Genomic DNA, 22,990 nt, shown 5'->3' on the forward strand with positions numbered 1-22,990 from the left:
GAAGACTCGTGACATGTAAGAGAAAGTCCTTCTTCACGCAGCACAGTTAAATGATGGAACTCCCTCCCAAAGGAGGCAGGGATAGCCACCAACTTGGATGGCTTTAAAATAGGTTTAGGGAATTAATGGAGGAGAAAGCTCTCAATGGCCACTAACCACAATGGCTATGCTCTTCTTCCACGGCCGAAGGTAGCGATACTTCTGAATTCCATTTGCTGGAAAGCACAGGAGGGGAGAGGGCTCTTGTGCTTGGGTTTTGCTTGAAGGTTTCCCACAGGCATCTGGTTGGCCAATGTGAGAATAGGATGCTGAATTAGATGGACACTGGCCTGATCCAGGAGGTTCTTCTTCTGTTCTTACACCCACTGACCTTACTGCAAGTTAGCTTGCTTGTCTTCAGGGGCAAATGACTTAAGAGGAATATTCATAGGAAACTGCCTTGGACAGAGTCGGACATTGACCCATCTACCTCAGCATCGTCCACACTGACCGGCAGCAGCTCTCCAGGGTTTCAGAGATGTCATCCAGGATTATCTGTGAGGATGAGGATGTTGATGCATGCAAAGCAGATTGTCTAATCTTGTGCTATGGACACCCTTAGACTTGGGAATCTTCTACTGCATTTAAAGGGACTTTGGGATTGTCTCCCTTTGGAAATGTGGCTGATCTGATATAACAACATGAACAGAAGTTTCAGCAAACCTGCAGACGGAACAGCAGGTACTTCAAAGTTCTGAAGAAACATCAGGAGGGCAAGATTGGCCCAGGGTCAATGTGGGTGGGTTGCCACGGTAACAATGACTTGCCCTCCTTTGTGACATCTTTTGCATCTCACTTAAAAGCCACCAACTACAAGGGTCCATTGTGGGTTAGTGAGGAGAGATCAGGAGAGATAGAGGTGTGGATGCGGTTGGCGGAAGGAGATTTAGGAGAGGCTTTGATATGGATTTTCTCATTTTGACTTTTATTTGATTTATTTGATTTTTTAAATCTGATTTTAATTGTTTCTATTTTTTATTTTAATTTTTTTTTTACTTTTGTTCTTTATTTTAATACTTTATTTTAATTTTACACACACACACACACACACACACACACACACTTTTGTTCTCTATTTTAATTTTTTATTCTTTATTTTAATATTTTTTATTTTCCATGTTTATTTTAGTGCACACCTGTGCATATTATATTCATTTTGTATATAGAGGGATAGGTAGAGTTAGGCATAGGATTAGGGCTGGGCTTAGGGTTTAGGTTTAGGGCTGTGGTGGGGTGGGGTGGAGTGGGGTGAGGGTTGGAGTTAGGTGTGGGTGGGCATCTTAGCTAGTTAGGGAGTGTAGACAAGAGGGAGGGACTTTTTCTGGACACATGTTCACACTGTAAGTAGGATTTCTTCCCCTTCTCTTTGTCTCCTGGGGTGGGGTCCTGGGATCCCCTGCACAGCCTCAGCCCCCTGAAATCGTCTCGGCCAGTAGCTCCCCTCCCGAAGAGCTCAGCTCCTCCACACTCTTTCCCATTTCCTCTCCTCTCCCATCTCATCACTTACGTTCATTATTTACATTCATAGGCCATCTATCCTCCAAGGAGCTCAAGATGGCATATATGGTTCTCTCCACCCTCACATCAACCCTGTGAAATAGGCTAGGCTGAGGGAAAAAAAGACTGGGCAAAGATCAATTAGTGAGCTTCATGGGGATTTGAACCCTGGCCTTCCAGGTCCTCCTAGTCCAGCACTCTAACCGCTACATGTCTCCCCACCTCAATCTTCCATCTCTCCAACAATCAAGCCCAATACGCATTCTCCCCTCTTTCTGTGGGTCTCTCTGTCTCTAAACAAGACTCTACCACCTTCTTCTCTCAGCTGCCCAACATTCTTCTGCTCATCTTCCTGAACCCATCTACTGGACTCCTCCCTCTCTGGGCAGGGCTGTCCTCAAAAAACTAGGCAGAGGCGGCCTTTAAATGCTGGCAATACTTCTCTTTCCTTTGGGGTGGAGTGTTGCAATCCCTCACCGGATATAGCATAGCAGGAAAAGGAGAGCCAAGGCCTGTTTAGTCCAGTGGCCAACCAGATGTCTCCAGGAAGGCCACAAGGAATAGCCCAATCCTGTTGGTGGTCCTCTAAAAGGTGGCTTCAGTGGTACACTGCCTCCAGACCTGGAAGTTCTACATACTGTAGCTATTTCAGATCATAACCGTAAATACTCTCCTCTTCCTCCATGAATAGGTGTGACCCCCTCTTTCCAACCTTGCAAGCCAGTTGTCCTTTGCACATATTTCGGCTGCCAATTTCACAAACCAATTAAGTGTTATGTGAAGAAGTGCCCATCAATGTTAATGAATGACCCAAAGCTCTGCTATTCGATGGGGCAAAAACCTCCCTCGCCTCCCTATTTATTTTGTTTGTTTTGTAAAATTTATATACCACTTTATTGTATATATATAAAAATTAAAAACCTCTAAGCAGTTTACAAGAAGGTAAAACAATGTAGGTGTTATATGTCAACAAGGCCTTGCTCCTGTCAGCAATCACATTGCAGCATCCTGCACTAACTGCAGCTTTCATTCAACGGCAGAAAGATGGAAGGAATTGGTAGAGATGTGCCGGCAATTCTCTTTTTTAACAACAACAACAACAATAATTTTTATTGAGTTTTACACAAATTTTCTAATGTAACAACTCCAAAACCACATAACAAATCTTTGGCTATCACAGGCTAAGACTTTCTTCAACCCCTTCTAAATTTCTTTCTAATTTTGCATTTTATTACCATGCTTATTGCTGTAAATCCAATCTTACATCAGTTAATCTTAGTCCTTTTCACAATAATTTATATAGTCCTCCTTACAAAACTTCTTGTAATCCTACAAGCGATGTTAGGTGATTACAGTTATCTTTCAAATACAACTCCTGCCAACCTAGCAGTTCAAAAGCATGTCAAAAGTGCAAGTAGATAAATAAGTACTGCTCCAGTGGGAAGGTAAACAGCATTTCCGTGCGCTGCTCTGGTTTGCCAGAAGCGGCTTTGTCATGCTGGCCACATGACCCAGAAGCTGTACGCAGTCTACCTCGGCCAATAAAGTGAGATGAGCGCCACAACCCCAAAGTCGGCCACGACTGGACCTAATGGTCAGGGGTCCCTTTACCTTTTACTTCAAATACAACATAAATTTCTTCCAGTCCTTTAGGAAAGTCTGGTCAAGCTGGTTTCGAATTTTTCCTGTTAGTCGTGCCAGCAATTCTCTATTAGGCTAAACGTATTTCTGCCCTGCATCATCTCTTCTAGGCTCATCAAGAGGAGCAACAAAGTGGCCCCGCTCCAGCGCCAGGAGCAGCCTGTGGCAACAGGTGAGCAAGTGCCCTGCCACCGCCGCCATTTTTGGGAAGGGAAGGGCAGGAATAGGCTAGGGTGGCAGCTCAGAGTATAGGATTTGTTGGGGAGGGGAAGCTAGAAAAAAAAAATCAAAAGAGCCAGACTGCTGGATCCGACCCAAGGCTTATCTGGTCCAGCATCTGGAAACCCACTCCAGTGGCCAGCCAGTTTTGTGGGGTCTGATGAAATTGCTATTGACTGAGAAAGGAGAAAATGCATTTCTAGTGGAAGCAGGAGGCAGAGGCAGCTGATTGGACAGGGCTGGGCGACAGTTGTCAGTTAGAGAGAGGACCACATTCTCTTGTGAGCCACATTCTGGGGGCTGCAGGCCAAGACTGGTCCCCAAGGCCTGGGGTTTACCAGCCCTGTAGTAGGAGTGTAGAAGCAGGGAAATCAAGGAGAAGATTCTTGGAATAATCTTGGAAGCTGCTAAGGGATGAAGTAACTTGTCCCCATGTCCTTCTCTTGCTGCAGTTGTGCCACAGCTCTTCAAGGCTTTTTCAGAGCCTGAGATTAGTACCGGGGAAAACAAAAGAGTAGGGACTGGATCCCTCAGACCCTTTGCCCACTGACTGTGGTCTTTGCCCCCAATTCTGCAGTCTCTGAAGTGGAAAAGCCCTCACCTCACTATGAACTAAGAGCCTGACTTTTGCCATTTCAGCCACCGGACCTTGAAAAGCTGTTTCTTTTAACAGATAAGGGTTGTTGTGGTGGTAGTGTAGCCTTTTTAGGCCTTTTTCATGGGTAGGAAGAGCATTGCGCCCGGGGAAGGGAGGAAAGAGTCAACAGAGACACCAAAGGGTTAAACCAGAGAAAAAGCTGTTTATTCTACCTTCCGGGCTGGTAGAAGGATCATTCACAGCAAGCACAAACCGAAAACATTTTACAAGCAGGTTTTATCCATTTTTTCAAATCTCCCTTCCCTCCCAATCTCCTGAACTTGCATAGAATTGTTTCTCTCTCTTGTTCTACTGGCGCAGTTCCTGGATAAAGTTGCAACAAGCTATGCGCGGCCGGCAAGGTCAAAGGCCTGGGAAGCACAGAGCATTGTTCTTCTCAACTACCTTTGTTACAGCAGAGCAAAATGCTTAGCTAATGCTTTTAACTACTGAGAAAGTAGTTTTGAAACATCTTGAGGCTTGAGGCCTGGTTGGGGGGGGGGTGACTACACAGGCCTAGGTGGGGTCACCCATCCTCACCTCCTTCAGTAGCGCAGAGCTCTGGGATAAGCTTGGTGTGGGGAACAGCGGTCGCCAATGATAAGAAGCTGAGGGAACTGGCTGCCAGCAGCGTATAGACTAGCAAAAGACTGATGGAGAAAACTGGATTTAAAAGTGAAAAAAAATAAAGTTAAGTTTTAAGTTTTACTGTATGAACTGTATGTTATTTCAAAATAATTTTGTTAAGACATGGATGGAAATCCAAAAGGATATGTTAAGATGGGAAAACTAAAACTGTCCTTGCTGGGTAGAATTTCTGTGATAAAGATTATACTTTCTCCCTCCCAGTTATTAAGGAAATTCAGGCAACTGTTCCCAGAGTGGTTTAATTATCAATCCCTCCTCCCAGGGAATTGTAGCTCTGTGTGGAGAGTATAGGGTTCTCCTAACAACTCTTGGCACCCTTAACAAACTACAGGTCCCAGAATTATTTGCATGGAGCAGCAACTGTTGAAAGTGGTGCTTTAAATGCAGGGTGTGAATGAGGCCAAACCAATTTCAGTGTTTTAAAAAGCCCCTGTTCCCCTTTATCTCCGCCTTTTCTTCTTGGTGCTTCCCAAATAGCCGTTATTAAGCAGATACAAGTCTCATGCTTCTCCAGTCTGTTACAGGTTTATGATTTTCTCAGCCTCCTCTGGGGGACTGCTTCTTTCCAGAAAGGAGACTCTGATCAATGGCAGTCGAGTGGCTTTTATGCTTGGTGAATGGCAGGGAAGGCTGCTCTAGAGTTGGGCATCTTCCCACCCGCCCTGCCCTGTATCACTGACACCAACCAGGAAGAAATGGAGAAAAAGCAAGATTGTCCTTCTTTGGTGATTTCTCTCCTACTGAGTTAGGCCTGATGGCATGAGGGCATGGCAAACATCTGAGAGGCTGGCACACAGAAAACGGAGGCTTCTGAGGCAGGTGTCAGGGCTGGGTATCTGCTGAAGTGTGGGTCCCTGTAGGCCGACTCCTGCAGCATCTACTTCTCATCCTTGCTGTTCCTGCCTGTCCACTTCCCCTGTCCAGGAACACATTAAGAGCCTGCCTGCTGAATCAGGCCAATCCCTCATCTCTGGTCCAGCATCCTGCTTTCTCAGTGTTAACTGGGTAGGTCTACCATGGTAAGGAGGAGACTGAGGAGGTATAATAGCCATCTTCAGCTATCGTAAGGGCCGTCACATAGAAGATGAAGCAAGCTTGTTTTCTCCTGTTCCGGAGGGTAGGACCTGAACCAATGGCTTCAAGTTACAGAGAGATTCCAACCATCAGGAAGAGCTTTCTGACAGAACAGACTCTCCTTCCTTGGAGGCTTTTAAGCAGAGGTTGGATGGCCATCTAGTTGAGATTCCTGCACTGGAGGAGGTTGGACTAGATGACCCTCAGGGTCCCCTTCCAACTCTACAATTCTACAAACCTCAGAATGTATCATAAATTGGTATCGTAGTGGCTTTATGATGTGAAGAGGGTCTTAGTATCTCACTGCCGAATTTCAACCACCATATAAAACAAGCAGGGAAAGAATCTGCATTCCAGGGACAGCATGACACCTACAGGCAGAACCAACAGATTAAGGGTGCTGGAGGAAGTATCTGCAAACTATTCCCCTCCAAGCTGCCGGTGGTCACAACTTTACAGACCCTGCCCTCCAGTAAAACTTCTTGAATATACATGAGCCCAGAAGGGAAAGTGTTTTGCTATCTTGTCAGACATGTTCCATGTGTTAAGTATTCAAACATTCAGCCTTTCTAGCTATAGTCTGTACAACACATTGCCAGACCCTCCAAGTGTCCCTATTTTCCAGGGATGTCCCTGATTTCGAGAAGACATCCCAGTTTCTGATGTGTTCCTGGAATGTCCCACTTTTCCTTAGAATGTCCCTATTTTCACTGGAGGAATGTTGGAGGCTATGGAGTTATCTGACCCCCAAACCTTCGGAAGACAATTCTGTTTAAGGAAGTTTTTTAAATGTTTAATGTTTTATTATGCTTTTAAACATGTTGGAATCTGCTCAGAGTTGCTGGGGCAACCTAGTAAGGTATGTGAGGTATAAATAGTAAGATTATCATTATTGAATGTGACGTCTCTATTTTCATTAGAGAAATATTGGAGGCTATGTACTGCTCTATCAGGCATGGGGAACCTGATGCCCATCAAGAGGTGTATGGGCAGAAACATCAGATGGGCCATATGTCTCCACCACAGGGCTTAAAGCATAACAATCTGCTTGCACACAAGCAAAGCTATCTTAGGACTCCCCACCAACCACCTCAACATCTGCCCAAAGAGGTATGTGGGGATAACCCTACTACGACCCCAAAACTTCCTTGTGGAAAAGCTCTCAAGTCTCAAAACACTGATCTTGGAGTGCCTCTTTTAGGGAACAGGCCCAGATAGACACACACAAACACATGCATGTGAACACGCGCACACACACACATGTGCGCGCACACACTCAGATCACCACACACAGGTTACACCCAGGGAACACATTGGGGAAAAATAAACAGGTTGTTTTTTAATTGTGGAACGGAATTCCAATCAACAGATTTATAGGGCAGGGCTAACATCAAGGCCTGGAAGCAGAACTCAATGCTTTGCTCCGGAAGCCTTTAAAGTGACATGATGCACCTTAAAATAAATTAAGGGGGCTGCAGTTCTCTTCTTTTGTCATCAACAGATCTTCACTTCATGCTCTTGGCAAACTCTTCCCCTTTCTTGATGGAAGCTTTCAGCTCCGAAACCGCCTCTGCCACCATCTTCTCTTCAAAAGGAGAAATCTTGCCAATGCCTAGGTTCTTCTCAATGCCGTTTTTCTAAAAGGGAAGGAGGGGGGAAGTGAGGGGTGGGGAGATTAGCACAACAAAGCAGACGCTAGAGAGACAAATGTTGCTTTAGCTGGAAAAGTCTCTGTTACAAAGGCCACATTCACACCACAGGTTTAAAACACTATGATGACAACTCCCATCAGCCCTAGCAAGAAAAACACATGGAGGTTAGAGAAGGCTTCCCTAAACTACCTAGGGCCAGGTAATGCTAAAGACCTCCTTTGCAAAATCTGCCTGGTGTAAAACCCTTGCCCTGAACTCTGCTCTCTCTGTCCAAGCAAGGTCACCCAGCCCGGCCCCAGAGGGATTTCAATGCCCGTTCACAACCCACCACTTCCTTCTGGCATTGTCAAAGTTATCTCCCTCCTCTATCCTTTTTCCTTCCACTCCCCCTTCCCCCAGTTTGGGTATCTTGTCTTTTTAGGTTTATGAGTCTGAGACCAAGGCTTCTCCAACGCAATGCCAGTGACAGGCATATGCCTGAAAAAATGGGCAGAATTCGAGAATCAAGTGGTCGGAAGGTGATCTACACATATATGCAAATAGACACAAGTGTCACCACAGCTCCATACCCCAAACAGCAGTGGCGTGGAGAAATATGGGCACTCGGTTTCCTCTGACCGGACGAAAGAGCACTCGATGACCCCCTCCTTCCCATTCATCGCATCCAGGACGGAGAAAACAAACCGGGCACCAGCATAAGCCATAGAGAGCGTGGCTGATCCTGTTGGGGGGAAATGGGAAAACATTCAACAGCGTGGAGGAACACGGACAAGGGGTCTGCCTACCTAACGTGCCAGCACAATTCTGAAGCCATCATCCGGAGTGATGTGGGAAATGTTCCAGTGGTGAACCCTGCCCCCCACAGGCCAACTGTTTCCCCAAAAGGAATACAGCAAGCTTCCCAGCACACAGCATGCCTCAAATAATCAAGGGGTCCTGCATTTGAATCTCACTTTTGCCATGGACCAGCTATTCTCTCTCAGCCTCAGCTGCCCATCTGTAATATCTGACATGGCGCCCTCTAGATTATTTTTTACTCCTAATGCCTACCATCCCTAACCACTGACCACATTGGGTGGGGTTGGTGGGAGTTGGGAGTCCAACAACATCTGGACAGTACCACGTTGGATACCCTGATCTACAATTACAAGGACAGTAATATTCCTCCCCCACTTAACAGGGTCGCTTTAAGACAAGACAGAAAAAATCTGTGGCCCTCGTCTAGATGTGGTTGGACTCCCAACTCCCAACTCCCAGCAGCCAGTATGGTCAATAGCCACGGATTATTTGGGGGGGGGGGTTACAGTCTGATAACACCTGGAGGACCACAGGTTACCCACCCCCACTTTAAAGATTGCAAAATAATGAATTCATCTGCAGCAATGGGAGATGAACTCATCAGCTGAACTACATACCAGCCACTATATGGCTCCTCCTCCTCCTGAACCATTTTTCCCCATTTCAGTTGGCCCTTATAGAAACTTTGTTCCTTTTACACCTTACTCCTTTTCTTTTTCCCTCCTTTTCCCTTTCATGCCATGTCTTAAAATCTGGATTGTCACCTTCATGGCAATAACCATCTCATACAGCCCTTTATGAAGTGTCTAAAGTTTCAATGAATGGGAACAAGGGTCACTGGGACACTGCACCACTGTGTCTCTCAGGAAGAATATGAAGGCGGCTGGGGGGGGCAGACCAGCCTAAACTCTATCCACTGGTCAGAAAGAAACTGTAGGGACCTTGCTTCCACTGGCCCTGCCACAAAGAACACTCCCAGCTGCCAGCTATTCTGGGACTGCAGAGCTGAAGGGAAGCTCAACACTCTCGCCTCAGCTGGAGCATTTTCACCTGCTTCCTTTGTGGTTGCTGGGCTGGGAGAGGGATCAGTCCAGCTGGACAAGAAGAACAAGCTGCACTGCTGGCCGGCTGATAACTCACTAAGCCCCACTGGTAGCACTGCCCCACTTAAGGATACTACATGGGAATCCAGAGGGGGAACGTTCCCGTGAGTCAACCTACCTGCACCTGCTTTTGCCTTGACAACCTCCGTCCCAGCCTCCTGAATCCTTCCAGTAAGGGCTGTCAACTGGTCCTGAGGGAAATCTACTTTGGGCGTACACTGTAAGAGGAGGAGGAATAGATTTATGATTCAGCCATGTATGAGTCATATATTAAGTTTTGTTTATTTTATTAAAATTATTTTAACGAGTGTTACATGTACCCTGCTTAAGCATTTATAAGATTAAGGGTTGTATCCAACATGTGTCACATTCAGAGGAGACCCACTGAAATTAAATGACATAACTCAGGTTTGCCGAATGGGTTGACTCCCAAGTAGAGTTTGGTTGGATACAACAACATGGGTGGGGAATCTCTAGCCTGCAGGTTGAATGAGGCTCGACAGAGATTCCTATCTGGCCCACAAGGGTGTTTCCTCCAAATCACACTCACTTGCCCCCATGGGGAAATCAGTAGCACACCCAACCCTTGCAGGAAGTAGAGCCTGAAGGAAGTGCCTCTCAGCTGACAGCCACTGACTTCAAGCTTCTGACATCGACTGCGTCACCGAGCTCCCCACGCAGAATTTTGTCATCGGTCGATCAGGAGAATTTTAATGTGCAAGAACAAAAGAGCCTGCTGGAGCACACCAATGGTCCAGCTAGTCTAGCACCCTGTTCTCAGTGTGGCCAAACAGCTGGGAAACCAGCAAGCAGGATCCAAGCGCAAGAGCACTCTCCCCTTCCTGTGGTTTCCAGAAACTGCTATTCAGAAGCATGGCTGCCTCCAACTGTGGAGGCAGAGGATAATCATCAAGGCTAGTAGCCATCAATAGCCCTCTCCTCCATGAATTCATCCAATTCTCTTTTAAAGCCAACCAAGTAGGCATCACTGCCTCCTGTGCAAGCCCCCTCTGAACTCACTATCACATGCTCTAAGATAAGACTGACTGTAGTGCTTTCAGCCTCTCTTTCCAACTGGTCACATAAGCCTTTCTCTTCCCATTCATAGCCAAACTCTCCTGGAAGGCTCTGCAGCTATACTTCCGATAACAGACACTTTCCCCACATATACACACAGGCAACTTTTCCAGAGCCAGAGCTATCATGAAACTCTGGAACAGTTAGGACTCTAAACACAGACCTGAGAAATCAGAGGGATGATAGTCTTTCCTGCATGGCCGCCGATCACAGGAACGTTTACACGAGCTGGATCCAAGCCCTGTGGAAGAAAGGCAGGTTTCAGCAAGAATCTGTAGTCAACATCTGCAGCAAGCTGGATGGGCTCATTGAGAAGTAGGAATTGGCACGCTGCCTCTACCACAATTAGCAGCAATCATATGAACTTAAAAGGCCAGCAGACCCAACAGTATTGCAAGTACACCAGCCCTTTAAACTTGTGCCTACCGATGGGCTGGGAGCCGGATGGGCTGGTATCAGTTTAAGGACTGATAAAGGCCACAATAACACCATACATTTAAAGCACTATGACCATCATGGCTTCCCTCAAAGATTTCTGGGAGTTGTAGGGTTTTTTTGAGGTTGACGAGAATTGTTATGGAAACTCCTATTCTCCTCAGAGCTAAACTTCCCAGTGGTTTAAAAGCCAATCCTCTTCCAATGGAACTCTGGGAACTGTAGCCTGAGAAGAGGAATAGGGAGCCTCCAAACAACAGTCAGCACCATTTAAAAACTACATCTGTCAGGATTCCTTGGGGGAGGTCAGGCTGGCTTAAAGTGGTATCACAGTGCTTTACATATATGGCGTGAACACAGCCAAAGATTGGTACATCCACTTCCAATCTGGAAATGATCTGATGCATGTTGTTGTTGTTGTTGTTATTATTAAAGTGTAAAACTGAACTGTTGAATTGAAAGGAAAGTTCTGGGCACCAATCCCCAAAATACATGTATTATGTACTTTTGCATGACGGAACGTACTTTTCTTTTTTTCTTTTTTTCTTTTAAATATATGTGCATGCTCTTTGCATGCAGATGGATTGCGATGATACAGAACCAATATTCCCAAGATCCCCACTTTCATTTTATGATTGGGGGGTGGGGGCGGGAGTTCCTATCCCTCATGGAACTGAGAAACGCTCAAACTAGTGGGAAATGTTCGGTTAAGACTTGGGCCCTTCCAGGGCGTGATTAAGAAGTGAGGCTCTAGCACCTCTGCCATTATGTCTCTCCCAATTCCCATGCCTATCTTCCCTTCCCAAAAAGAAGTGGTAAAAGGCAAAAACCTTTATAAGGTATATATTCAATTTAATTTGCAAAATGCAAATGAACTGCAGGTGGGGGCAGAACGGAAACATCAAGGTAACCCAACACTGCAACCCTGAAAAAAAGCAGGTATTTAAGGTGCCCTGGCTGCGAAAGAGCAATGAGCACAGATTTGAGAGGCCTGATTTCTGGAAATACAGCTGCATACTTGAACCCACAATCTGTGCAACAGAACTGCGCTCAGAGGTTCTTCAGCCACCGCTTCTTCCCAACTCCAAGAGTGGGCTAATAATATGCGGAAGATAGATCTGGAAATGTTTTGGCCTGCAGCCGAAGTGCAAAGGAGTAAATCAAAACTACATCATGGGATTTCTATTTATTATCCCTGCAACCTTATGCCAAGGTGAAGGGAGGACATGCTGTTCTGTTTCAGCGGACAGCAGCTGGCCAGAGATCAGTTTTTCTTTGGCCCAGGACAATAGGCCTTCCATGTCTTTCACAAAGTGTGCCTAGCTGGCAAAGAGATCACAGGGCGTTGAAACGTCAAGCTGCCTTCTGCTTTGTGACTAGACCGGCAGAGAAGGACCCGCAGAATCTAAGGAAGTTAGGGTGTTGATCATCCTAGCAGACCCTGAAGCAGCAACCAGGCTGTTGAATGCCAAACCACCCAAGTAACAGCTAATGTGTCACCTACGGAAGGATGTCTGCCACCCAGTCAACAGCCTGCTGGGCATGGCAGCTTACAATTTTTATAGGTTTGATTCAGCAGTCTGTAGTTGCAGAGGAAAGATTAAAGGGTACAAGGAATCCAGCTGTTGTTCAACAACAGTTCAACAATATCCAGAGGGCACCACGTTGGCTGCCCCTGCTTAGGTGTAATATAATTTGCCCTCTTGACTGGCTACTTCCTCCTGCAGCTGCTACTCTCTGAACCATGATTCTGTTCACAGTCCCTTGTTTAGATTATCCACATGCTGGAAGATAAGTCCCAAATCTGCACTCAGTAACAAAGTTTGTAGCATTAAACACTGGCTTAAAAAAATTAAAATCCAGGCACATTTTCTACAGTAGAGCCATTTCTGGCAGGAGTGGAGGCAGCTCAAGGACTTGGGCTTACGAAAGGACAGAGCCAAAAATTCATTTTCTAATTGGGCCTGTACCACAGACAGAAATCTGGGGAAGTTCCATCACCACAAATCCTTATGTTACAGTGAGACCTAAGGACATTAATGGAGTCCTAAACGCCAAATGTGAGCCCAGACTGCAACAACCTACCTTCAGTTCAGCCACAAAAGTGTTTGCTCGGACAATGTCCAGTGTTGTGACGCCGAAAATTTTGTTGGGGTTGTATACCCCATGCTTCTTAAAGACCTCAGAAGTAATTGGGATGGTAGAATTGACCTGAAAGCAAAAAGAAAAAAATCACTGCCCTTTTAAATGCACAAAAGCTCCCTCTATATCAGGGGAGAAGAGAGAAAAAGGCACACACCTGTTTCCCAATCCGGCTACTGTCAGACACACTGCACTCCTTTTACTCACAGGCAAAGGGAGGCTGGAATTTGCTTACCGGATTTGCAATCACACAGATCATGGCTTCAGGGCAGTGCTGGGCACAAGCGGCTGCCAGGTTAGCAACAATGGTGGCATTCGTGTTGAAAAGGTCATCACGGGTCATGCCTACAGAGCACAGTGGAGAAACTTATTAGCTGCTTTCCAGTATCTATCTAACCCCCATTCAGATAAAGAGAAATCACATCATAGGTACACTCATAGGTAAGTCCCCAGCTGGGCACTACACACCAGAGAGTCTGTGGGATGAATGCGGCCCTCCATATCTCTCTGGCCCTCAGGGCACTCCCTAGACCATGCCTCTCTCTGCTCCTGCTACACACCCACCACAAGCGCCTTTGAACTGTGCTAATGCCTCTTACTTGCCTAGAAGGGCAATGGAGAGATGTGGAGACTTCTGCATGGCTGGAATGTAGTCTACCACACCAAAGCAAGAGTTGTATATCCATTCCCCTGCCCATCACTGACTGGCAGAAGGCTGCCCATGAGGGAATGCAGTCCCTGGGCTGAAAAAGAGGCTCCACCTGTGATGTTGACATACATGCCCCAGGAAAAGGCAGGTGCCTCCCTTGTCTGCAACACTACTGCACTTCAACCATCTCTGGTTGCCAGCATGGAACAGAGTAGGCTGAAGCACCCCCTCTGGCAGCAGCAGGCAGCGAAAATTTCGGCTCTTTGTGACCCCCTCCAGAGTGGAGAGAGGAATGACACCCCTGGTGGCAACCTCACACTGAGTGCTCCAAGTACCTCTGAGGCCCAGTGTAATTGTGCAAGCTGGGTTGAATTTCAGGATTCAGCTGCATTGCACTGAACCACTTTGAATGCCAAACAAAGAATACCTCCCCCCAAAGCTGATGAAGGAGCAGGGTCTCTCCCCAAGGCCTCAAACTGAATTTCCCCTCAGGTTTCAGAAGAGGGCAGAAGCTCTTGACAAATTTAAATTAAAAGGCATGGTTGCCAGAAGTTGGCAAGCATGTCTGTGGATGCCTGCAGCACTGGGTAGCCCATGAGCAAAGTTCTCAAGTGTCAGATGGAGACAGTGGCAGGAGGCACAACAAGCAGGTAAGTATTTCAAGGAAAAACAGACTTCGCACTGCTTAAAAGGGCTCCAGCCTACCTCTCTCCTCCTCCTCCTTGTAATGTGGGCATTAGAAGCTCTGAAGGTCTGCAGGAAGGAATTCAGGTCAGCAAATGTTGGACAAGGCAGCATATTATGGGGACATAGGAAACTGCCTTACACGGAGAGCTGAGTGTTATCTACACCTTGTCTAGCTCAGTGTTATCTACACCTTGACTAGTAGTGGCTCTCCAGGGTTTCAGGCATCGATCTCTCCCAGTCCTAGATATGCCAAGGATTGAACAATAGCCCTTCTGCAGTCAAAGAAGGTGCTCCACCACTGAGCTATGGGCCTTCCTATGGCAACTGGGAGAAGCCTGGAGAATAGAGAGGGAGGGAATTAATAAAATATTACAAGCTATTTTAAGTTTGCGGCGCTTTCTCCTCAGGCCATTCTGCTGCCAACTGCCCTGTGGGAAGACTCCCAGTTACAGTTTATGCATGCTGACGTTGTTTATTGTGGTTTCTAAAAATACAGTTTAATGTTTCCTGTAAGCTACCTCAGAAAGCAGGATATAAATAATTGTACACAATAAATAAAAATAAAATACAAGGTGTCAAGCACTTTAATCCAGCTTCACTGAAGAGCCACCAAGTGAAGACTTATGCACAGCCCTTTGAGTCTAATTGAAGCTCAAGCAGGAACTGTTTTGGTCACTGGTCTACAAGGGGAGGCAGAGGTATGAGTTGTCCCGGAATACTATACCTATTCCTCAGGCACAAAGTTGAATGCCTCAACAGGGGCACCGGGAGATGCCAGGTGCACTCACACAACAATCCCACGTGACTTGGCACTCCTTTAGAATTTCCGTAGATTAAAAGACTTACCCGGCTTTCTAGGAACACCGGCTGGAATAACAACAACTTCGCAGCCCTTCAGAGACTCTGGCAACTGCTCAGGTCCTAGGAAACCTGAAGTGAAAAAAAGAGATAGCTGCATTTACACTTTTCTATTGGCAGATCACTCATCCAGATGAACTCAACATGCTGAATTATGTGTGTGTGCAGGAACTGAAGACACATTTAGACCACGACATGAGCGGTGCTTAGGAATTTGCTGTTGATGAACCTAATTTTTTCTATTGTTTATTTTAAAAATAGCATCCTGAAGCAGTATTCCATTGCATCAAGATGCAGCACCTTGCAGCTTCCAGTCAATACTTAACACATTTCTATACCACCCTTCATCTAAACAGATTTTGCCAATATAGACAATACATTAACTAAAACCCAACACATCATTTATAATTAAAACTTAAGACAACGCACACTAACATCAGGAATCAACATTTAAATATTCACCCTGAAGATTACACGAATTAAAATATCTGGATAAATAAAAATGTCTTAACCTTCATCTTAAGACATGGACAGGCCAAGATGCCTCTTCAGGTAAGTGGGTTCCAAACCGTTTATTGCTTTATTAACAGCATTATGCACTGATCCTCAATGGGGCACAAATATAGGCAGATTAAGAGCTTCATGGAGCAGCAGCAGATAGCATGTCAAGCAAGCTAGCCAGACAAGTTCACTTACTCAAATTGGGAAGGCATATTCAGACGGGGTGGGATGGGGGTGGAATCTACAAACAGAGCTCTGAGCTGAGCAAGCTCAAGCACCAACCAACAGAACCCTCTCCATAAGCTTTATATCATTTTTAATTAAACCTGCAGTTGAGTGTGACTGAAGCTTTGTCCTTCTCAACACAGATAGGGTTAGTGTGGAGGATAAACAAAGGGCCACCCTTTGCTGCTTGCTCAATTCAGAGTGTGGGATACTGCAAATGGGAATGTGTTTCTCTCCAGGCAACCTTCCAAAAGCGAAAGAGAAACTCATGGAGAGATTCATAGCCACTGCAGCTGCGCACACACAAACTTGCATTTCTTACAATGTCCTCCAGTAATAAGAGGGCAGAGATAGATCAGGAGAGGTAGATAAGCAGAGATTCTCTGTCACTCTAGTTCCACCTCCCACCAACGTGATTCACGGTGGGAATTGGAAGGATGAGGCCAAAGCTTCAACTCTGCTAACAGCCACAACACAAAAAAGGAACCACCCTGATCTCCCTTGCTCTACACTCCAGAGCATTCATGGGTTTGCACTTTAGCACACAGATATGCCTTTGCAATAAACACAAATCACACTGATGCCACATCACTAGCCTGAATACCCTTTGCCCAACCGCAATTATGACAAGCATCTCCACCTTTTCCAAAGCAGAGAAGAACAGGAACTTTTCCAAGACCTCACACACACTTTTCCACTGGGCAAGTACATTTATAGGAAGCCTGCAGCGGTAGGTAGCCCAAGACTTTTCTAGTTTTTTCAGCACAGCAACCAGCCCATTCTGCAAACAATTTGACTTTGTGTGCAAAGCTCTGAAAAACCTTGTGGGGATAGATTAGATCTACCACATTTGTCTGGCTTTGGATGACACAATAAGCAGCAAGATGACACAATCCAAAACAGAAGCAAATGCTTCTTAATCCCTTTCTACAGCCACACCAGAGAAGTGCCCAAGTCAATGGCTCATTGCAGCTCATTCTTGCAATGCTAAACTATGGTTTAATGTAGGGGTGGGGAACATTTCTCAGCCTAAAGTCCATATTTGGTCCTACCTGGCTGTGCTCACCTGGGTACTGAGTGCAGCACCAGGGCAGACTTGAGGGTTGGAGAAGGGGAGTTGCTGTATAGACATTCTCTCCCCCTCCAGGCTCTCTGTCCAGTTTTGCGGGGTGGGGAGAATCTAAAGTGTGTACTCCTTGCATTGGGCAATATGCTAATGACACACAGCTCTACCTCTCCTTTATATCCGCAGGTGTGGCGGTGGATGTGCTGTTGTCTTGCTTCAGTAATGGACTGGATGAGAGCCAACAAAATGAAGCTCAATCCAGATAAGACTGAGGCACAGTTAGTGGGCGGTTCCCTAGACTGGATGGATGGAAGGTTGGCTATGAATCAGAGGTGGGAACCCAGGGGTGGGAATCCTCTAGTTGCTGCTGTACTACAAAGTCCCATCAATTTCTGACCACTGGCCATAGTGGCTATGGCACTGGGAGTCCAAGTTAATCCACATCTGGTGGGCCACAGGTTCCCTGCTCCAGTTATGAATGATTATTACAATCATTTAGAGAAAGCAATGGACTGGATAATCTGAAGCTGAATCCGGAGAAGACGGAAACATGGTTAGTGGGTGGTTCCCTGGACCAGATGTACCTGCATAGGGATACTTCTGAATCCATCAATGTTGCTTGAGGCTCAGGTGGCACGAAGTAACTTGTCAGCTTTGGCGAGTGGCCCAGCTCACTCTAGTTCTAGGGAATGCATATCCATTATGGGTTCTTACAACCAACTACATCTATAAACGTTGTGGATTAGGAGCACACAAATTATATATAAACACAGAGCACTAGGCCAGAAGCTTAACCGGCAACTCATACCTTTCACTTCAGCTCTCGTTTCGATGTGGCTGAGGTCAGCTGCTACACCAGGAGTGTGGGCGATATCATAGAGGTTGAGACGACTGATTAAGGGGCTGTTCTTCAGTAGGAGAGAGAGAGGTTGGCCAATCCCACCAGAAGCACCAAGCACGGCCACCTTAGCATTGTTCTAAGAGCAGGCAAAGAGAAGAAAATGATTTAAAATGGAATATTCTCAGGCGCTAACCAAAAGTGGTCAAGTGTTACTCTTGTGCAGAGCTTCCCAAAGCTTTACATGGTCACATCACATCCTTCATCGTAACATGAAGAACATCTGAAGTTTGCATGACAGCCTGGATGCCCTGCGCTGGCTGTAGTGCAAACCTTCTGGAGGGTACCAGCTTGGCAAACGCTGCCATATAGCATAAGTCCAAATCTTGCTTCATCACCCAACAGTTCCTGTCTCACTTCCGGAAACACAAAACAGTACCCCGGTTGTCCCAAACACCAGAGGTCTAAGTATTTTCCCCATCCAAGGAAGAGTTTTTGAACACACACCAGAGATCAGTATACAAATTACTTTATATGTTTATGGCAATAGCCAAACAAATTGGTATTCTTGGTTAGAACTTGTAACCTTCCGGGAACTAAAGATCTCAAATTTGAAAGAGCACCCTATATCCTATACAGGAGTTTCTGTAAAAAAAAATTATGCAGCTTACTAAATCACACTAAATCAAATCCTTCCTTAAGCCCCACTTTTTTAGCACAGACTCTGGCTTGGCTGGAAAGTGAGCACCTAACCCTTCTCCTTCATTTCTTTAAGAATTCCCCACTATATATTGGCAGTAATTGATTAGGGACCATAGGAGACTTGTAAGCAGCTTTGCTGATAGACAAGAGGGACTTCTATCCTTTGGCCAAGGAGAAGTTAAGCCACTGCCAAGTTCTCCAATTACTTCCATGGCAGACTGATGCCACTGACAGTGCAGTTTTGAAAGAAGGAAACTGCCAAGACTACTGAACCAAACAAAGGTGATCCCAATGCCTGCGTTACAGGTGGTTAATAGCCCAAGGAGGAGGGAAAGGAAAAACATTGAGGATAATATTGGCTGAACTGCTCCCCCTGCCTTTGGAGGCACTCTGACCTCAGGGCTTTGAGACTCAAAATGGAGGATTTTTCAAGGTCAACAGGGACAAGAGGATTCACAGGCCAGATTTACAAACTGGATAACTTTCTCAGGGCTTGTATTAACAATTGACAAGAAACAGAATAAAGCTGCCTGCCAAGTCACACATTTTATTCCTTAGGTGGAATGCTCTGGTGAACAGAAAGCCCTGTCTCATCAAGCCAGCTCACTGCACCCACAAAAGCTCTTGTCACAATAAGCTAGTTAGATCAAGGATGGGCAACCTGCACCCCTGGCGTCTAACTGTGTGTGTGTGCACGCGCGCAGGCAAGGAAGGAAAAATGAAGGGGAGAGAAATAGAAAGAAGGGTTGGCACGCAGTCCTTCCCCGATAAGTTGTCCCATGGGAATGTAGCCTCTCCCCTGCCCAAAGTAAATGCTTAAAGAGACACAGTCACTGCTTTTCACCTCCAAAGATCTGTGCATACTTTAATCCCCCATTCTCCACTATTACTTCTAGAGTCCAGAAGATGGAAGGGGGGAATTTCAGTTTGAACAAGCCAACTAGACACATAAAGCTGATGTGTATTTTAATCCATAATTTTAGCTTAGAATACCATTTTAAACTGTTGATATTATTCATTTTTATAAACTTGTATTTTAAATACTTTGGTTGACAATTTTAATGTGCATTTTATATTGTTTGCAAACCACCAAGAGATTTAATTTTCAGTTAAGCAGTATACATTTTTTGTTAAATAATTCAAAAAAGTGGCTCCAGGTTTTTAGAATATTTGGGTTTGCCCAGAAATGAAGCTTAGGCCCTCACTGGCGCAGATCAGACTGACTGGATGGACGAGTTTAGACTAGCATTTCAAATAGAGGACACTTAAGATACTAATATTTTACAGTGTCCCATTTAATGTTAAAATACGCTGAGGAAGCCTCTCCCTCTAATGAGCTTGAGCCCCATGACACATTCTCAGCCAAACCAGGATAGCTTCCTGCTTATGTATCTTGATAAATGCAGCTGGGCAAAACTATTAGAATCATATAATTGTAGAGTTGGAAGGGACCCTGAGGATCTTCTAATCCAGCAATGCGGGAATCTCAACTAAAGCATCCATGACAGATGGTCAACCAACCTCTGCTTAAAAAACCTTCAATGAAGGAGAGCCACCGTCTTCATAGGAAGTCCATTCTCTTGTCAAACAGCTTTGAGTTCAAAGAGTTGCTAGACTTTTCCACAGCTCTAGCCACTGACCCATCCACAGGGGTAAAATATAGCCAGCTGCAACACAGCTCTTTGCTACATAGAACTGCCTTCATCCACAGCCGATCCACCAGGCTACATCTGTGGGAAGCAAGGCAGAAATCCCACCACCACCACGTGTACCTGGAACCAGCTGCAGTCTGGCTCCTGCCCCTCCTAGACCTGTATCATGCCATGTCTGGGGCTGACGGGGCGTTTTAGTCCAAAACACCTGGACAGAAGCAGGTTGGAGAAAGATGACTCCCCTAAAGACACAAGCAGGCCACCACAACAATAATGGTCCACCAATTGGCTAAAACATTCAAGGAAGCACTCCTGTGCAGTTTTTTTTAGTACCAGTTCCACGGAAAATTCTGGACATCTCTAGTATTTGTGCTTCCTTGTTTTTTACTGGTTTATTGCACTAATTTTATCCTATTAACTGTCTTGCTATTTTATAATAAGTCTGGCTACAAATCTTTGAATAAATAGAATTAAGTGGAGCAAATGGGGGAAAGCTGACAAAAAGTAACAGGCACGAGTAAAAGCCCTGCAAGTTGAAGGCCAGCAGTGAACTGAAGAGTAACAGATTCTGTCTCCCACCTCCCTCCCTCTGCAAAGCCCAGGAATTTAATGTAATCAGAGGCCACTGATATTGCAGAGCTTTCTGCAGCGAACACAGATGATTCAGAAGGGAGTGTTTTTGCTCCAATGGGAAGTAGCGGCAATCGTGCAAGAACAGGAGAGCCCCAACCCTGAAAAGAAATGAGCAGAAATGTTACCGTTAATAGGTGGGAGTTGCAAAAGACTAGGAAGGGTGAAAGGTCTGTAAAGTAGCCAGGATGAAGGATGTTGCAAGACATTTGTACAAATTAAATGCGAGGCCTGAACTTGTTAATGAAGTGCTTTCTTGGCAAACAACCAAGAAGCAGAGCACTAATGAGGAACAAAGCCTAAAAAAAGTAATAGGATGAGAGTCCTTGTGTTATTCTGAGAGGCGCATCAAGCTAAAAGGAACTGGTGCAGACAACGCCATGAAACTTTATTTATTGACCACAAGGTCATTTGCCATCAGGAACCTGCCCCTCCACCAACACGTCTTGCTGCTTCCATCCTGTATCCCCAACAAAGTGAGGCTCATTTCCTCAGCAAACCTTCCAACCAAACCTCCCATTCTGGCACTGCCAATACAAGTTCTTCCACATCTTTTTTTCAATCTAGCCTCTGCTCAGTCATCTGCAAAAGGGTCATGCCATTCCTACCATCTGAATGGGACTTAAAATACAGTATTAGCCCAAATCTTTACCTGCACTGGCTTTTCACACCTTCCTGGGCTTATAGGCAGCTATTCACACTAAGCAATTTACTGAAGATCCTTCCAGTGGACTTTTAACAAGCAGTTCTTTTCCCCCACCCCAAAAGCACATTCCTCCATTCCCAATAGAATTTCCTCACCAAGACTTCTAGAGCCTTAGTCAAGAGACTGGACAGATCAATTAAAAAACATTTTGGTCAACAAACAACATTTGTCAGAAACCATAGATTCCTTCTGGAAGTAAAATTTATTTATTGCATTTATATCTCACCTTTTTTCTCCTAAGAGCTTGAGGTGTCATATATTGTTCTCCCTTTCCCAATTTAATTCCCACAACAAGTCTGTAAGGTAGGTTAAGCCGAGAGGCAGTGACTGGCCCAAGGTCATGGCTTCATGGCTGTGGAGATTTGAACCCTGTTCTCTCCCAGGTCCTGGTCTGACACTCTAACCACTACACCACACTGGCTCTTGGTGTGAATGAATTAAAACGAATTATTTTAAAATGAATAAAGAAGACTACCACATTTATCAAGGGGATGACCAAAATAAGACAAAATGGTTTAATTATAATGGTTTTATCCAGGACACACAGCTGTTTTTTATGCAACTTTTCTCCTTGTGGAGAGAAACAATCAAGTAATAGCAAAGACTGCAAAATTCCCAACAGCTGCTATTTAAAATAAGGAGCACCCATGGTGCTCTCTGAATCTTACCTTTGTATAATTCTTAATCTGAAAGCGTTACCCGCTGTATATGCCAAATGCATTTCGCATAAAAGCTGCAATGACTGCGAGATGCAGCAAATAAATGCCTTTTAAGAAAAAATGCATCAGCTGTATATGCAGATGAATGGATTACACCTCCACTCAACATTAGGAAGTTTCTCTCTCATCTGCAAGTGTATGTGACTGAATGAATTAACCAACTCAAAGGGAAAAGATGAAGTCAGCTATAATCTCCAGCACCGAGCCAGTCCCCGCAGGAAGCTCTCTGGGTGACCTTGAGGGCCAGTCACTGCCTCCAAGCCTAACCTACCTCACAGGGTTGTTGTGAGGATGAAATGGAGAGGGAGGGGAACCATGTGACCACCTCCTTGGATTAAAATGCAGCAGAGAAATAATAAAAATAATCAAGTGGGCAACAGCCGACCAGCCCTCGTAACCACGCGGGGTGCAGCGCCACCGACACCTGGCTGCCTTGCGCAGCGCCGAGCACAGGACACCCCAGACGCATGCGCACTATCTCATTCAAGCAGGCCCAAGCCACGGCTACTCGCTGCCGCCGCTGCCTCGTCCCACGTCAGGTAACCCTCGCGGGCCCCCGTCGCCTCCCCGCTTCAACTACCTGGGAGGAGGTGGCGAAGCCTCTGCGGAGCGCGGCGGAGGCGGGCCGGGTAAGGCGGGAGAACATGGTCGTCGGCTGCGAACGGCGTGGGAAGAGTCGGCGGCTTCTTTCTCCTTCGGGAACGACCTCCAGGCAGCGAGGGCACCGCGAGACTTCGCCGTCGTTGTCTCGCGAGAGCTCGGTCTCTTGCCGCTTTGGGCTTTCCGTTTCCACGC

The 22,990-nt window shown here is 45.8% G+C and overlaps 1 protein-coding gene across 1 annotated transcript; it reads right to left on the reverse strand.

Annotated features, from left to right (window-relative positions):
- Positions 1–7,073: 7,073 nt before the first annotated feature.
- MDH2 (malate dehydrogenase 2) lies at positions 7,074–22,935 on the reverse strand. The gene is made up of 9 exons (XM_079955325.1): positions 22,776–22,935; positions 17,757–17,925; positions 15,145–15,228; positions 13,198–13,307; positions 12,906–13,031; positions 10,549–10,626; positions 9,427–9,526; positions 7,977–8,128; positions 7,074–7,392 (listed from the first exon to the last, which is right to left on the reverse strand). Exons 1-9 carry the CDS (start codon positions 22,839–22,841, stop codon positions 7,261–7,263), a joined length of 1,017 nt encoding a protein of 338 aa, XP_079811451.1. The 5' UTR covers positions 22,842–22,935; the 3' UTR covers positions 7,074–7,260.
- Between the last annotated feature and the right edge of the window lie 55 nt (positions 22,936–22,990).

The sequence above is a fragment of the Podarcis cretensis genome (assembly GCF_951804945.1).
Source record: "Podarcis cretensis genome assembly, chromosome: 15".
In the NCBI taxonomy this organism is placed as follows: domain Eukaryota; kingdom Metazoa; phylum Chordata; class Lepidosauria; order Squamata; family Lacertidae; genus Podarcis; species Podarcis cretensis.

What these genes read in the sequence shown, in the direction of transcription:
- MDH2 (XM_079955325.1), bottom strand. Translation starts at nt 22,841, where the DNA reads ATGTTCTCCCGCCTTACCCGGCCCGCCTCCGCCGCGCTCCGCAGAGGC. An exon ending in CGGTGTTCCTAGAAAGCCGG is followed by an intron (nt 13,308 to 15,144) that starts GTAAGTCTTTTA and finishes TGTGCTCTGTAG; the next exon opens with GCATGACCCGTGATGACCTT. An exon ending in TCTGTGTGATTGCAAATCCG is followed by an intron (nt 13,032 to 13,197) that starts GTAAGCAAATTC and finishes TTTTGCTTTCAG; the next exon opens with GTCAATTCTACCATCCCAAT.